Consider the following 18,355-nt stretch of genomic DNA (forward strand, 5'->3'; position numbering starts at 1 on the left):
CATATTTAAACTGTGGCTTGTCAGTAGGGGAGGGTGGTGTACCTTGGACTTAGGTGTGCTTCATTATTAGTGATGTGGTAACATAACATGTGTTGTTTGAGTACTTGCCCCCAGGACTTTCAGTGTATCCAACTTAGTTTTTGAAGAACTGTTGTATTAAAATTATATTAATTAAAGATCAGTTTCACCGATCAAGAGTCAGTTTTCATCATGCTTTCCTGGGTAATACTTTATAATCTATAAAGTCTGTTATGCTGTGAGTAAATAACATAAAATTTACTATTGTTTGAGTGATAATAGTACTGCTTATAGCGAGTTAGGTTTGAGCTCCATGTTATCAGAATTTTTTGAGTAGATGATCATGTGGTGTACCTTGAACCTACTGAAAGTTGTGTACTATGGATGAGTTCAAAGTACACGATTACCTTACTAGAAATTAATTTATATATTTATATGTGAAACCACAAAGTAGAAAATAAAACAAAAAGGCAATCTTAAAATACAGATCAAAAATTAATCAGAAATTGTAGAAAAGTAAAATAAAGATCCTGTAATTCACACAGCAAGATTAATTATCTTAATTTTATATTAGAGAGAATTAGCAAAATATTAATGAATGTTAAGATAAAAATATTTGTAAAAACATGAAAAGAGCTGGTGGGTTAACAGGATTTAGTTACCTAGCAAAGTCACTTTAATATAAATAATGTCTGTTATATGCTAATACAGCTAGCATAGTTATAGGTAAAAGAGAAATATATAAGAGATATGATGATTCTATTCCATATTTTAGAAGTCAAAAAAGGAGTTAAAAGTTAAATATCTCAAAAGGGATCCTAATTCTCAAAAATTCAGAAGGCAGGATCCTGCAACTTATGTGGTTGCTAAGTATGTACTTGATCCCAAAACTGATCCAGAGGCAGCAGATATGTCATTTTTGTTGAATGAGGGATAAAATTGATTTTCAAGTGGGTGCAAGGTTCACCATCTCAAAGACCAAGGTACACTTACCAGTGGTGTACCTTGATCCTATTTCCCCTTTTTGCTATAACATAATAACATTTTTATAATGTAATTTTAAAATTTGCTCTCTACGTTACTCCTATCGATTACAAACTAAAATAACATAAAATAGAAAAATAAAAGTGAAACACTTGCAAAATAAAACCACCTTAAGATCATATAGTGGTTCCTCTCTTGGAAACTGCAATAATGGAATGAGACTGGAATTGTCATACAGCCAGATGTAACCATCTTTTGTACCAGCAAATAGGTAATCAAAGCCATCGATTTCCAGAAAAAACCACACAGCAACAGCTGGAGATGTTAATAAAGAACCCTTGTTGTGATAAACATCAGAGTCTACAAAAGAAATTTTATTTTAAAGAAAAACAATACATTTGATACAATATAATTTTTTTAGTCAGTAAATAAAAACTATAAATACAAATTACAAAGTATACATGTTACTTATAGGTTAGGTGCAAGTGAAAAATCGCCAAAAAACATAGACATTTATCAATTTTTTTAAAACATTTTTTAAAAATTAAGTAAAATAAAAAAGTTAGATAAAATTTTATAAAATTGTTAAATTTCCTTGAGCTTGGAACACCAATCTTAAAAATGTATTCACTCAAAATAATCCAGCTATAACACATTATTTATTAAAATATATTCTTCGAATTAAACTTAAACACAAAAATTATTATTAGAACTATTAATGTACCAGAAAAATTTATATTCCATAAACTAGTTTAGAATGCTTCTACTTTTCTCTTTTAAGCCAAAATTCAAAAACTTAAATCTAATTAAGACAACATTTTTTTTTAAATATCAAACAACAACAACAATTACAGCAATTTTTTTTAAATTTCATACAAAAAAAAATTACGCCCGCACTCTTAGACTATACATTTTTTTTTCAATAAAAAAAATTGAAGAAAATTCAAAGATATTAAAGATAGTATTTAAAGGAAGAAAAAAAAACTTTTGAAAAAAATAAGTTCAAGAAATCATAAGAGAGTTTTTTTTTCTGAAATAGCATAAAAAAAAAACATTTTTAATCAAAGTAAATTAAAGCTAACGAAATTCGTTCGTAAAAATTTACATATTATGAATGAATATGCAACTACAAGCACAACTACGTATTTGCTGATACATTTCGAATTCTATGAGAAGTAAATTTTTGTTTATATATTTTCAGTTCGTTATTTATTTATTAATAAACTCATGAAGTGGAGATTAGCATGTCATGAAATCATTAATAGGACCCGTTGCTTATTAAATATAAACTTGTTCACATTTCGATTATAAAAAGAAAATAATAAAAGTAATATGATAATTCCAAGCACTTCAGTCTATCTTTACATTTACCCGTGAATTCTCCAGAATAGAAAAAAAAAAGTTAATCAAATCATGGTATCAACAAATTAATATAAGGAATAAATTCATTATCAGTACCAAAGGAAGCACAGGGATAAATGTTTACATCAAAAGGAAATGGAAATCAAAACAAGTAACCAAAAAGTTATTGCGCAGTATAGCGCAAAGTTCAATCGGATTTTCAATTTCATGTACGTAAATTACATATTTGATCTTATTTGTAACTTTTAACAGTTCATTCTATTTATTGTGAATAGAATGTTGAACATTACGGAAGCCGTCATCGCAGTTCTAATTGGTTAAAATAGTTCACGAGGTAGTAAATCAATTAAGCAATCATAAGCGTAGACAACAATTTCTTGTCATTCTTGCCATATATAATGATGTTTTGTTATGTTAATGTTTTTTTTCCTAAGAATAAATAATCGACACAATATACGTTCTTTTCTATATTAATCCACTTAACTTTTCTTTACTACTTTCTCTTTCTCACACCATGGTGGTAAAATTCGTTAGGGGTCCAGAGGGTTTGCGTTTTTTGAAAGAAATTTTTTTTTTAAAACCTGTCTCATTTTGGAAAATTCGACACCAAATATAAGATAATACTAAAAAAACTTCCAACATTAAAACAAAAATACAGAAAACAGCGTCGCGTTTTCGAAATTGGAATTGTCTGCAAACTCATGTTTAAAATTCAAAAGATTTTTCTTCAAGTCTTATTCAATTTCTTAAATACAATTTTTTATCCCTCCCTCAAGATACTAACTCAATTACTTTTAAACCTGTTAAAACTAAATTTGAATATTGGTAAATATTTTGACAAAATAATTTTTCGTATTAAAATTCAAAAAATTACGTTTTATTTTTAAAAAATATTTTATAATTATTTTGAACTAGTATAGTTTTAAAAAGAGCATATTTGACTACCTATTAAAAGTTATTTCAAATCATTAACATGATTTTTCTGACTTTTATCACGCGCGCCGTACATGAGAGGATCTCTTTTCTCGTCAAATTTTAACTGTAAAAAATTAAATTATAACAGTTCTTTGCAATATTTCACTAAAATGTTTACATTTAAATAATGTCTGTATCTGTACTTATGTTAAACTTCTGTAATAAATTAATTCAGATTCACAAGTTAAATTTTAGATAAGATTTAAGATTAGATGTTAAAAAAAGTTATATACAATAATTGCCTTCTTGATGAAATAATCAAAACTTGATGAAATAATGATATACTAGACCCCTTAAAAAAGCATATTTTGGACGAAGAATATACGCAAAGCTTATCTAAGCTCATTTTTTTAATGAGAGTTCAAATTTTAAAGTTGCAATCTTTTTTTTATTGCGCATAGTATTGTAAAATACAGTGAGACCTGTTTTTGTGCGGTACTTTTTTATGCGATTCTGTTTTTGTGCGATTGGTTTTATGCGATTTTATTTTTGTGCGATTTTTTTTGTGCGAATTATTTTTATGCGGTATATGAATCTTAACGGCGTTAGCACCAGTTTAATGTTTCCTATCAATGTGCATATGCATGTTGTGAACGAACTCTGATTACGTGGTCTCCTTGACAACGATGTATCTGAACTTCGCGATGCTCTGTTTATTTACTTTCATTAGTTCATTTATTATCGTCAACTCCATTTTCTCTTCTGTTTAAAATTTATTCTGCGCTAAACAAGTTGAAGTAAATCAGTAAAAAATCGTTTGCTGTGTTAAAATATTTAGTATTTTAAAATTAACCCGTTTAAATTCTGGTCTGCGTGTATCTCAAATACTATACGCTTCGTATTCAGAGTTTTATACACGATTCATTAGATTAAGGATTCATTTTATAGTGAGATTAAAGGTAAAAAAATTAATTACTTTTGTTTCTATTTATATGTAGTTTTTATGATTTTTATTTTATTTTATCTGATCACTGACTTTTTGGTACCAAAAAACAAATCAATTGAAATCCTATCTTCAAGCGATTTTCAACCAATTCATTCCAAGAAGATGCGCGTTTTGGATTACGACGAGTAGCAGCAAACTATTTAATGCATAATTTGAAAACTTCTACATCTATATGTACAATGAAGAATTAAATATTTTTAAAATTTCTTTAGGTCTAATTTAATTATTTAATTCTATTGAAAGCATTCTCTTATCTATTTCATAAATCATTGATGCATTTTCTGAGTCCGACTTTTTTTATGCGGTCCCTATCAACCGCATAAAAAAAGTTTTTGGTGGTATATGGTACAAACTTGTTTATTACATGTCAGAATTTATAAAATTTTCGAATTTTTTTTTGTGCGATTTCTTTTATGCGGTCCCTATCCACCGCACAAAAAAAGGTTTTACTGTAAATACTGTTACCCAAAATAATATTTCTCAAACTCCTTTTGTCACTATAACACCTACTATATATTTTCAAAAGTATTACTAAGGAAATTATTCTTTTTAAGGTGATAAAAAATTATCTCATTCTCTCAAATGCAAATAGGAGGGAAGAAATATTTGCTTCGTTCTATATTCTAGGGCAGAGGTAAAAACCCTATTCTAGGGTTGGATTCTAATGATAAAATAGAGCTGAATTTTATGTAAAAATTGACGATGGTGGGAAAGAGGATTTATTTAAAAAAGATAAATTCTCCGAAAGGCCACTACAGCCCTATTATAAATAAAATAATTTTTGGAAACAAAATATTAAATGAAATGTTTAAAAAAAAATTTTAAATAAAAATAATAATTTATCAATAAATAATTCCTAAATAAATAGATATGTTTATTATGAAATGTGCAAAGAAGCTTTGTCATGTTATTTAAAAATAAATTCTGCTCACACCACGGAAACTTAAATAACGGGACCATTAAATTTTGTTGCTTAAAAGCTACGGTAAGTCAGAAAAGGAAAAAGAATCATATTTTACGTGATTATCAACTTCTTCTTCTTCTTCTTCTTCTTGGGCACTACAGCCTATGACAGGCCAAGGCCGTCCCAATAAGTTTTTGCCATCTTGATCTATTCTGCGCCTATGGCCTTCCAATTAGTTAAATTATCAACTATCCTACTTATATTTAAAGGGGGGGTGAATGCTGTTTCAACAGCTGAGCTTTAAAATACCTTCCCTTCTTATTAGGATGTTTTACTTGTAAGAAAATTTAGTTATACAAATTAAAAATCAGTTTTTCTTTTTATTATCTACAATTCTCCGTTCCTCAACATGCCTAGGAACACTATCTAAAATCGTTTTAAAAACTTCATTTTTATTTATTTATTTATTTTATTTTATTTTATTTGGTTATAAATGTGGCATTAAAACTACTTCAGTGACTCTAATGGACCATAGACTTAGAAAAATAAATTATTATTTGAATCAAAAAGCGATGAAAATTTTGTACCGATAATCATTTTGTTTTAAAATTAATTCATAAAATTATGGCCTCGCAGGTATTTTTTTACTATTAATTTCCTAAAACAGCATTTACTGAAAAAAGTTATCTTGAGTTTAAGTGTACATATGACGAGTGAGGGGGGGGGGGAACAGAAATTCAGTATTTCACTTTAAGGAAGTTATAAAAATAATTTGGCATATTTTAAAACATCAGAAAATAATACACTAATAATTTAAAACAAAAACATGAAAAAATATGCACATTTAAGAATTCTGAATTCAAACTAAAGCTTTCTAATAGCGGTCAAAATTTAATTGTGCAAAGGAGCTAAAATCCAATACATCAAGTGAATAAAAATCTGTATTTGTATATCAAGTGAATAAAAGTCTGTATTGTATAAATATATATATATTTTTAATTTAATTTTAATGTCAGTTCCCGAAGAAAAAAAATTTGTTACGCACTTGTAAGTCATTTTTATTACTATCAATTATATTCGAAGATCTTATTTTTAAGCATATATGGCAGTACTTTTACTTTCGTTACTTGTACCGCCGGAACAAGTAAAAAGTACGTACTTTTACTTGTACTTCGTTACTTTTTAAATTTAGTACTTTTACTTGTACTTTCGTTACTTTTTTAGGGAAAAAGTACAAGTATTTGTAACGGAAATGTCGAATAAAATCGTTACTTTTTCTAAAACTCGGTAAGCTTTCTAAAAAAAAAAATTTATTAAAAAAATGCTTACGTTTCTTTATTTTATAAAACTAATGTGCAATATATATGCATTCACAGCTAACTTCGTGTTTAAATACCTTGACCTTTTAAAATTGTCATTCCTGAAAGGGAAAAGACGGCTCTTTTGATCTTTTTTTGACTGCAACTATCATTGTGAATGTGGTGTTCTCCAGAATTGTGTGTCCAGAATATTCATCTTCTGAAAATTGCCTGTGATAAAGGATGACATGAATAGCAAAAGTTTTGAATACCAGTGGTTATCGTCTCAAGGGGGGTTGGAATGAACCATATGAATACTGCAGGGATTAATATAGGGAATAACTAATATAGGGAATTTATATCTATGGAATACTGTTATCACCGCATGTGATGGAATGCTTTTTTTCGTCTTAAAAAATAGTTTTGTCTAAATAACAAATGAACTGTATCTTTGATGTCTTATTGACACAAAGATGTAATTTTTTTGGTTTTTGCTACTCCTCCAAAAAGTAACCATAAAGAAGAAAAGAAAAAAAACTTTCTCTTTTTATTCGCGGAAACCTATACTAATGTGCATAGTTTCTCTTTTCGAGTTTAATTAATTCCAATGGGTTATGAAATACACCGAAGATTTATCTAAACTGTTAGTGAATTTATCATTTTTCTCGTTTTCTTAAAAAACAGGAAAACTACTCAATAACCACAAAGGAGTAAGTAACAACAAAAATATATTATAACATGTGATATACAGGACAAAAGGCTACATTCAAAAGGCGTAGATATCTCTCTTTTTAACAATATCTTTTTACAGTTGCGGTTACAATTTAATTTACAATAAACGCTGCCATCTATCGGTGGTTCAACAAGTATTTCTACACATAGATTGAGAATCCTTATTTATGAAACTTTGCTTTAAGAAGGCTCAGTAGCCCCCATCCCCCCCAAGCTCTTGGGCGCATTCTTGGGTAAATTCTAAATTCCCCCCCCCAAACTATTCGTTTTACTTAGTGTAAAAATCCCCCCCCCCCAAGCTTTAAGTGGGCGCATCGTGCGCCCACCTTCCCCCCTGATGGGGCCCCTGAGAAGACTTCATCTTTTTTGAAAAAAATAAGTAATATTTTAATATCTAATTATTCTCTATTTATAAAATAGCATTTAATATTAATTTGAATCATTTTTCATTCATTTAAATATGCTAATTAAAAATTTTGTTAACATTGTGTGCGCATTGGATGCTTTTTTATATAATTTAAATAACTAATTTCATATTACCATTGCAAAAAATTTTGCACAAGTTTTACATTTTTTAACGTTAATGTAATTAATTATAAAAGCAATGCTTTATTTAATGGAAATGTAGTATGCATTAAAAAAAATCTAAAATATTATAATTTTTTTTATTTTGCAACAAAATATTTTTTTTGAATTATATTAAACGTAACATATATACTATTACGTAAACGTATTAGTTATTCATATCATAAAATTTTAAAATCAAACTTTTGTTCATAATTTTTGATTATGAGTGGATTTAGTCTTGCACATCGTTATTACAAATCCGAAAATTGCCATTATGAAATATTTTAAAATAAAAAAAAATTATATTTAAAAACAAAATATAATTTGTAGTTTATTGGATTTATAGGGGTTTCCTGTATATGAATGTATTTTTTTAAAATTTATTTTCTAACATAAGTTATAATGTTTATCAAATTTGTCGAACAAGGTTAATTTATTTATAAAATAAAGTTTCCGAAAATAAAAACAAAATGTTAAAAAAAATTCTATAGTTCTAAAATTAACCAAAATCTAAGCTCCTTGTTGAGGCCAGAAGCACCATCTATGAAATTTTAGTGTGTGTTATGAATCCGAAGAGCTCGGATGGGAGAAATGAGTTAGGTGAATAAAGTATTGTGACTAATAATTACAGCCCATTTTCTGAGTTTTGAGAACTTTTATTTTATCGAGAATTTGTGTAAACTGAGCTATCGTCAGAGCCATTGTTGGTCCTGTCTATCAGAGCTATCAGTAGTGAAATTAGTGGATAATATACCTAATAAAAGGTACGTGATTTATTATTTAGTTATTGAAGTTCAATATGTTTAAAAGTGCTAAAAAAGAGGACTATGTTCGGCTTGCTGTCGAGTTTATGTAGACATTTCTAATATGAAAACTATTGTTGATCTAATTACAGCATTTCAGAGTTGTGATACGTATAAAAATAACATTGAGTTAGTTGAAGAGTTAGCAAATAACATAATCGAAGGAAGAAAAAGTGATGAAATCCGATTAATTGAAAAATTAAAAGCTGAAAGAGTGAAATCGGAACTTGAGCTCGCTAAATTGCGAATTGAATCTAAAAGTGAACTACCTGTTGATAGTGTGAAAAACGAAAGTGTAGAATCTTTAGACTCTCTCATTAAAAGAGTGAAGACTTTAACTCATAAAATCCCTAATAGACCAGAAGGACGGGGATATTTCTTTTCGTCATTAGAAAGAGCTTTTATTTCAAAAAATGTCCCTGAGAAATTTATGGCTGAAATTCTTCTAAATCTGTTATGGGAAAAAGCCACAAATATAATTACATACATTAAAGATGACGAATTAGGAGATTATTCTAAAGTTAAAACTATAGTTTTGAGAGAATTCGAGCCATCCCCCCCAAAAAAAAAATCTGATTAGAGAATTTTAGGAAAGCGTAAAAAATGACGAGTGAAACGTACGTGCAATTCGCGTCTAGATTAATAACGAGTTGGGAATATTATTTAAAGTTAAAAAATGTAACTGACTTCGAAACTTTAAAGCAATTAATAGTATCTGATAAAATTAATCAAACACTCGATAGAGAGGTTATGTGCTTTATAAATTTAAGAAGCAAGTTCTTGGTTTAAACCTGTAGAATTAGCTAGGGAGATTGATTTATTTTATACTTCTAGGGGAAAACCCGTAGTTGATAATGCTACAATGAGTTATAAAAATAACTCGAAAACTATGTCAAAAGCGTTTCTAACGGATGTAAAAAATACTAAATGTATTTTATATGATGAAATTCATCCTTTGTATAAATGTACTATTTATAAAAATATGTTCGTAAGTGATAGAGTTGAGTTCGTTAAATCAAAATATTTATGCTTTAACTGTTTAAATAATCATAACGTAAGTGAGTGTAGAAACAAAATCTTTTGTTGTATTTGCAGAAAAAGGCATCATATTTCTCTTCACTTTCCGCGAGAGCAAAAAATAAATAGTTTGGAATCAAATGAATAATGAAAATAGAAACATTCAATCGTCCTTGAATTCTTCGGCACCAATTTTCCAAATGCCTGTGTATTACGAGACGCTTGTATGTGAGGGTGGGGAAAATATATCTTCTTCTACTACAATGGGAAAAGAATTAACAATCTTACTCAGCACTTTTATTTGTTTAATTAAAGATGAATCAAATAAGTGTTTTGAAGTTCGAGGATTATTAGACGTGGGAGCGAATTCTAATTTTATGAATATAAAGGTTAGCAGATTCTCTTAATTTAAATAGGTCAAGTTCAAATATAACTGTATCGGGAATAAATAATATGTTTCTGAGCATAAAATCGAAAGTTAATGCTACTATTTTAAATAGAGATACGAGTTTTGATTTAAACTTAAATTTTGTAGTAATTCCTAAAATTACAGAACTTACACCAGCTAATCCTCTTAATGTAAATATTCTATCACTAAATAATATTTATTCCGAGTCCTATTGTTTTGTTGTAAGGAGCAGAACACTTTTGTGAAATCTTAAAATCGGGTCACATTTTCCTTCAGGGTACAAAATTTAAGATTGCAAAATAGCGTTTTCGGGTATATTGTCAGTGGGAGTCTTCCGACCAAAAACGAAAATAAAATATATTGTGGGCTCGTTACAGATAATTTTGAGTTAGAAAAAACATTAAAAACTTTTTGGGAAATAGAAAATGTAGAGAGAGAGAGAGAGTCTAAAATTTCTAAAACTAAAAAAGCTGAAATTTGTGAAGAGCATTTTCTTGAAAATTATTCAAGAACAGAGAGTGGAAAATATGTTGTTAAAATGCCCTTTAGAGAAGATCCGTCGTGTCTGGGTGAATCTAAGAAAAAATCTTGTGTTTGTAAAAGTAAAAGTAGTGTGAATTCGTTATGGAATCGCCTTGCTAGAGAATTTATGCTAGAGTATTTAAATATGGGTCATATGGAGGAAGTACAAGAGTCTGAAGAACCAGATGTGCAGCATTATATTCCTGAATCCAAAAGTACCCCTTTGAGATTTGTGTTTAACGCAAGTGCATTAACTTCTACTGGAACATCATTAAATTGTTTACAGTACAACGGAGGTATAATTCAGGATGATTTATTGTGCATCATGCTTAGGTTTAGAAAACATCAATTTGCCTTTGTTGCTGACATCAAAAAGACTCCTTTTTATATGTAAACAGATAATTTTGATTTCTGGTTTGGCTTCTGGGTATTTTAAATGTTCACTATTGAAGGAGCTTTGTAACATCCGAATGAGATTTTATTCCGCAATAATATGATTTCTACCACTTTTATCTTTTTTTTTTATTTAAATAAATTAACAAATATTTATTTTGAATTAGCAAATATAAATTTTTATTTAAATAAAAAAAAAGACTCTCTTTAAATTAATATAAACTAGGGTATAGTTAATAAGACTAGGGAAAGAATAAAGAACTGTCGTTTCCGTAAATTTTGATATTCGTTTCTCATTAATCAACATTATTGAGGTTTATTAATTATAATTGTGTACTATAAGTCGCGCCAACGATATTTTAAAGTTAGAGGGACTTGCTTGTTTGTAAATATTTAATCAGTTCATTTCTTTTCTTTGAAGCACTTTTCAAATTTTAGATTCAATAATTTTAATCTTTCTGATTAGCATTGATGGGGAAGATGAACCTTGTAAAAAAGCAATGGATTTGGGATGGAGGTATTGTACTAGCCTCCATACTCAACCGATATTGCGCTATAGGATTTCCACCTTACTTTACTTTATTCCATATAGAATAGAAAATATGGGAGATGTCCAATATGTCATCTCAAGAAATTTTGTTTTAAAATAAATTGATTTTTATCAAACTGGCATTGAAAATTTATGCACTAGAATTGAAAAAGATTTTTAAATAACATGAGTGTAACACTGACTAAAGATGAAACTTATAAAAAAAATTTTTTGTTGAAATTTATCGTTAAAAAAAAGAAAGATATTTTTTCCAAGTTCCTCTAACGAAAAACAAAACAAATGTATCAAAAGTAGAAATTAAAAAAAATTTATTCGACTTCAATTTATAAAGAATACAGTTGTATTATGCTTAGAAAAAAAATACCATTTAAAAGAAATTAAGCATTTAAAATCGACGCATTCTTTTAAATAAAGTTATTACTTTCCCTTCTGGTTTATTGTGACAGATAATAATTCTTTCTATTTATCCAATCAAGCTCAAATACATTTTATTTAACTTGTAGTGGATGACAATTGATGTTAATAGATCTTTTCCAAATATAAGTTCATTATTTAATTTTAAATAATTAATTTTTAGTATTTATGGTGAATTTTTTTGGATTGTCAATAATTTTATTTTCTGATGAATTTGTTTGAGTTTCTTTTCTAAATTAATTGGTTCTTTGTATTTCATGTTTTTTCTTGGACTTCTATACAAAACCTTCGGGGTACTTATGGTGTTACTTTAGACAATTGCCTCCCCCTCAATAGAAAAGGTTTTGTTTTATGGCTACCGGGGCTGGTACCCCCTGAAGACGTCGGCTTCGGTGGTCATATTTTTATTTTTATTTCCTTCGTTTCCTTTATTGCTACAAGTTATTTTCATTCATTTTTGAGTTTTATGCATATATTTAATACATTTTAAATAAAAAATGTTGGATTTTGTTATTACGTTTTTCAATTTTCTTTTTGAACTCACTAATAATACATTTTTGTCTTAATACATTTTTTACTAAATACATTTTTACCTAGTACATTTTTTACTAAAATTATGTTTATGCCCGACCTTGTCAAACAACGCCCAGTCAGATCTCTAAGAACTTCAGAACTATTTGTGCTATTGAAAACTATTATAATTACTATTTTAACTCTTGAAAGCTCGAAGGTATTAGTTTAGCCGCTGATACTAAAATTCGTTTACAAATTTTAATTATTCCGTTGGGCAGAAATGTTCGGAAAATGATTTTCTCGCACGACTTCAGCATTAGCCATTGTTACAAATAAAACTAGCTCAAAGATCACAAAGCTCTCTGAAACCCCGTGTTTGCTTTGTTTATGTTTGTGCTTTTAAAACGCGTTTCTATAGAGTAAAACAATTTTAAATCAATGGTAATTTAAATAAATAAGAATAATAAACTAAAAATTTAAATCAATAGTAAAAATTTTTTTTCCGTGCAATTCCATAAAAAGTTTGATATTAAAATTATATTTGATTTTAAATTATATTATACGATTATATTATAAAATTATATTATAATATTCTTCCGAATTTAAAAATAAATTAATGTCCATAACTTTCAAAATTAAAAATAATTAAATAAATAACAACAATTTTGCAAAAACATTAAAGAACATAACAATATTATTCAATAAAATTTTAGGTTACTTTGAATTTTCGATTTCCCAGAAATGTACTTTTAAATCGTTACTTTTTTGGTTTAGTACTTGTACTTTTACTTGTACTTTTTACTCGTTACTTTTTAAAATAAGAACTTTTTACTTTTTACTCGTTACTTTTTTTAAAAATACTTGTACTTTTACTCGTTACTTTTTAAAAGTAACGTTGCCATATATGTTTTTAAGATAACAACTACTCCATATTGATGTTGGTATCTCAATTTTTCTTTCGCTAGACGAAAGTAGTTTAATTATCTTATTTTATATTATCATTAAGTTCACTTTAAATCCTAAAAAATATATGAAAATAAAAAAATTTTGACACTTTTAAATTCTAAAACTTACTTTCATATTGTTTTTTAACCTCTCGTACTGGACGGATTTGTGATTTTTCCATTATTTTCTGTACTTTTAAGGAGAAATCTCTGTTTTTACTATCCATATATTTGTTTGTTCGTTGGTTAAATATGGCCTCTGGTGTAACTCTTAAAACAATCATCATGAGCAATCCTAGAGAGAAGTAAATCTAAAAATAAAAGAAAAACGTTTTTATTCTTTGGTTTGACAGTGATTAAGCCTCTTTTTTTTTGTGATAAAAGAAGTTCTAGAAAATAAGAAAATTTAATTGGCAAAACCTTTAAGTAATGAACTTCTTTTAAATGTAACTGTGGAGTAACATCTACTAAAATTTATTGAATAGAGCGGAGATTAAATATGAAACGTCGTTATAGCTTTTGATTTAATGATGGGATTTTAAGCTACTTAGAGGCATTTTTAGAACTGGAGTTTCGCTCCTCAGCCGTGGCTTGAAACTCACCCAGCTATTCTGAGAATTAAAAGTAGCCGGTGCGGAATGCTTACCACAAAACCACAATCATGTTGATCACGAAATTTCAAAGCTATAACATCCATTATCCCCCCCCCCCCCCCATAATAGGCTGTAGCGGAAATGCTTTTTTTCTGTGCAATCTTAATTATTAATGATTAACCTTAAATATACTAATTTACGCAGAAAATATTTTAATTTAAGAAATTAACCGCAGAAACGTACTCGCTCTGAATAAGCATACCTATTTGGAAACTATTGCCACAATATTTCCAAGTATCTAAATATACAAATATATAGTCAAAAGAACGGTCGAAAGCTTGATCTTCTAAATGTTAATTTTACTTTTTGCATGTTTCATTGTATATTTGGATTATTTTAACGAATAAAAAAAAATTTCTCCGAATTATGTAATTTTGAGACGACAAAATCTAAAATTTAAGTAAAATCAGTCGAATGATTCCCAAGAATATTAAATTATTTAACCGATTCTGTTCAAAATAATTGTATTTTTTCATCCAAAATAGCATAAATTTCATTTAGGTAGGAAATTTCATTCCTTAAAATCCAATTTTCCTTTTCGATCACTATTTAAAATAAAATAAGAAAAATAGCAATTATTTTGAAAGAGGATATATATTTAACATGGAAATATCGCTGAAAAGAGTTATTATTCTGTGCAAAAGAAAAAACAATTTCTGAAATAGTTCTTATAATTCCGTAGTTATGCTAAAAACGAAAGAAGTAAAATTAATAAGAATGAGACAAAAGTATTGTCACCATATTTTTCAAATTACAGAAACCACCTCCTTTTTTAAGGTTTCGAATTAAGGTTGAGTTAAAGAAGTTGTATTTTTAAAATTCATTTCTCACGAACCATTCAACCAATTTCGTTCCAACTATTTATTTTGATGTATAAAATTACATTCCTTAAAATGATGCAAAAATTTATATACCTTATAATTCAAATTTTTTTTGACTATTATTAAATAAAATAATAATAACTAAAACTATTATTATTATTGCATGAAAATATCTTTGGATAAACAAATTTTATAATTGTGGGCAAAAAAAATTTAGACTAGCTTAAGAAATTTTCGAGATTTGGTGAAATACGTAAAAAGCAAAATTAGCATTGAGAGGTCCAAACTTTGAACCGCCCTCTTGACTAAACTATTGGGACTATATTTCCTACATTGCGTCGATCTCCTACATTTTGAGAGTTAGAAATCCATAAAAAAAAAAGTTATGTTTATTCAGAGAAAGTCCATTTTTGTGTCTGATTTCGTAACTTAAAATATCGTCTGCAGTGATTAATTAGCATATTTGAAGTCACCACCTTGAACCTTATGATTGAGTCCTAATTTGCGAAGATCCAATCGTTAGATCAAAAGTTATTAAGGGTGATTTGTTTTTTTAACACTTTTGGAACAAAAATTGCAGTCATTCCCCATATTTTGATATTAAAAAAAAAATCACATTCCGTTGAAAAAAAGGTTGTAATTTTTCATGGTGATTATCTTAACTGGTCTAGCCAAAAGGCTTGACCATCTCCATTCAAAACAAAAATCCAAAACAAATCCATCTCAGAAAATCTAAAAAAGGAAGAAATCTTGAAAAAAAAGACACATTCATTTAGAGAAATTGCGTTTTTGTATCTGTTTCCCTAACTCAACAGTCAACACTAATAATTAGTTAGCATATTTGAGGTTACAATTTTGAACCATTAAGATTGGTCCTAATAATTAGAAAAAAATCAGATCAAAAGTTATTGCGATTATTGATTGCGGTGATGCATGATTGCGATAATTTGTTTGTTTCGAACAACCAAAGTTGTTTTGAAACTACAAGAAAATAAAATGAAATATTCATTTGGACGATTTTTTAAAAGGAGCACTACTTGTTCATAAAAATATTAATAACTACATCTAATATCTATACACAATTCTTAATGTCTATACACATCAAAAAGAAATCGTTAATAGCAAGATTTATAAATATCCGTATCTTATTTTTTCCCCAATTCTATAAATTAACGAAAGAAAAATTTTTTTATAGATACCCTTGTTATTAGTTGGAATTATGTTACAGTATTTAGCATGAAGATTTGTAATTGCCTTTTTAAAAGTAGGTTATTTATTGTTACTATACTTTCATTTGCAATTTAATAATTGATAGAGAAATCCAGAATTGACTGAAAATTAATTAGAAACTTTAGAACCACAAATTTCGGACAATAAACTTTAAAATCAGTAGCGAAATTTTTTCTTTCTATTTTGAATGGCTTTAATAAATAAAAATTAATGGTACCATATTTTGATTTCATTTAACAATAAAAGATAAGAATCTTTTTTGCACGAAGAAATTTTTCATAAAATTCTAAATATTTTGTTATATTATAAAAACTAAGGCTTTTTATGATCAAAATTGAACTTACTTTTCTGTACTGTTCATTAATGATTTTCATATTTCAAATTCCCGAATTATGAGCAATGTTTTTTCGCAAAATGCCTTTGTAATCTTAACAGAGTTGTAAAAAATTCTTTGCTTTATGAAAAAGTAGATATTTCCAAATCCTATTGTCAATAATTTGATGACGTACTTAAATTTTCGAAGATGTTTTGTTGATCTTCCAATGACAATTTGACCATGGGTGTTTTAGCAGAAATGGTAGGAAAATTAAGTACGAAGTTACAAATCACCAAAAGTTTGTTAAGAAGTGGAAAAATTCATAAGATTATATGAGAACGAATTAAACTGAAAAATTTGAAAAGATTTTTACGAACCACTAACAGGGAGAAACCGCATTCAGGGAGAAATATTTTTTTCACTGTGTTATATTCAGTGGGTTCGTCAAGAGGTGGAAAGTCTGTACATTCGTAAAAGAACAAATAGAACTGAAAAGTCGGAAAAGTTTTGTACTAACCCATTATATCACTTTTGCAAAACACACAATCTTTCCTGTGGGTGCATTTTTATGTTATTTGGACACATTTCTGGCTGCTTATTACTGTTAAACTTATTATCGTTTTACACTGCCGTTGCAATAGATAATTTTGATTCCGATCAAATGAAGTGGTCAAACGATCGCGTCTGAGTTAATAACCCTTCTCATGCTTTCAAAGTTTCCAAATCACATCAAAAGTAAACCATTCAACTTACATGAGTCCCGCAGTGGACTGATCGTTAAGACACGGTTCCCAACAGATTACCGAAGTCAAGCATCACTGGCTGCGGTCAGTGTGCGGGTGGGTGACCACTTGGATCAACCTGCGTGGGGGCCGAGGGTGTGCGGTATTGGTCCTCGTTAAACTGTTCTACCGTAAAGTGCCCGACTTCGCGTGCAGGTCGTTGGGCTACCGAAGCGGGGGTGCCATTCCCTCTGCAGAGGATCAAAATTGTGATGGCATGTCTTCGGATCATCCTCAGGGATGTTTCCCAGACCATCGCCAATAGCCCATTGTGCAGATCTAGTGCGACGTAAATGACCTACAACAACAACAACTTACATGAATTATTACATACAGCACTGACAATTATTGCATCAAATTTTTCCTTTTTTTTCTTTTTACATATATGAATCGTATATTTGATCATGCCCATAATCAAGGATCAATTTTATAAGCTTCAGTGGGCCCGAGATGGCGTTGCTGGTAAGACGTTGGGCCAATTTCCGAGAGGTCGTGAGTTTGATCTCCGCCATGTGCAAAATGGTGACTGGTGCCCGTTAAATCTGTCGAAGTCACAAGGCCTTTAAAGTTTCCAAAACAAATCAATACCTCTGGGGGAAGATTGATCGTGCTCTGGATCAGGTTAAAATTATGATCTGCGGATGTATGGGTGGTGTGTGAATGTGTCCTTTCTGTGAAACGGGATGTAACGTGTGTATGTTGTCTCCGGATAATCCTCAGAGAGGTATCCCAGACCGTCGCTAATAGCTCATTGTGCAACGCTGGTGTGACATAAATAAAAGAAAGAAAGGAAGAAAATTGAACTTATGCTACTGCATTCACATTCATATTTCTTAGTTTGCTTACATCACTATATATAGTTTGTATAAGTTCCTGTATGTTCTTTTGTTAGCGCTAAAGTTCTTTAGTAACTTCGAGGCCCAAACAATTTATCTTCTGCGTGAGTCCCAGTCTAAAATTTTAGTCACTTGTCAAGTCTTAAACGATGGACTGTGGTAGCCCAGGGGTTAGAGAATCGGACTCCAATCCGGAGGACCGGGGTTCAATCCTCGACTGCTTTAAGACCCACAGAGTACATGCGATGTACGTGCTCGTAAAATCTGTAGAATAGAAAGTCCTATTGTCGGTCGCTGAGCAGTACCATGGGACCAGGGATCTAGAGAAAATTTCCTTCCTCTTCAGATCTATGTCTAAATTGAAGA

General features: G+C 29.1%; 1 protein-coding gene across 3 annotated transcripts in view; it reads right to left on the minus strand.

Moving 5' to 3' along the window:
- The window catches only part of LOC107452930 (uncharacterized), a 67,421-nt gene extending 50,278 nt beyond the window's left edge, over positions 1-17,143 (minus strand). The window contains exons 1-3 of one of the 3 annotated variants that reach the window (XM_043056104.3): positions 16,889-17,143; positions 13,482-13,662; positions 1,172-1,362 (exon numbers count right to left, since the gene is read on the minus strand). In XM_043056104.3, the coding sequence (XP_042912038.3) occupies positions 1,172-1,362; positions 13,482-13,638 (348 nt within the window). In that variant the 5' untranslated portion in view covers positions 13,639-13,662; positions 16,889-17,143. Of the gene's footprint in view, positions 1-1,171; positions 1,363-2,460; positions 2,676-13,481; positions 13,663-16,399; positions 16,570-16,888 lie in introns of those variants that run through there. The other 2 variants (XM_016069561.4, XM_087165259.1) reach the window with 2 other exon arrangements.
- Positions 17,144-18,355: the final 1,212 nt, after the last annotated feature.

The sequence above is a fragment of the Parasteatoda tepidariorum genome, chromosome 1 (assembly GCF_982258835.1).
Source record: "Parasteatoda tepidariorum strain Cologne lab strain chromosome 1, Ptep-v5.0, whole genome shotgun sequence".
NCBI lineage: Eukaryota > Metazoa > Arthropoda > Arachnida > Araneae > Theridiidae > Parasteatoda > Parasteatoda tepidariorum.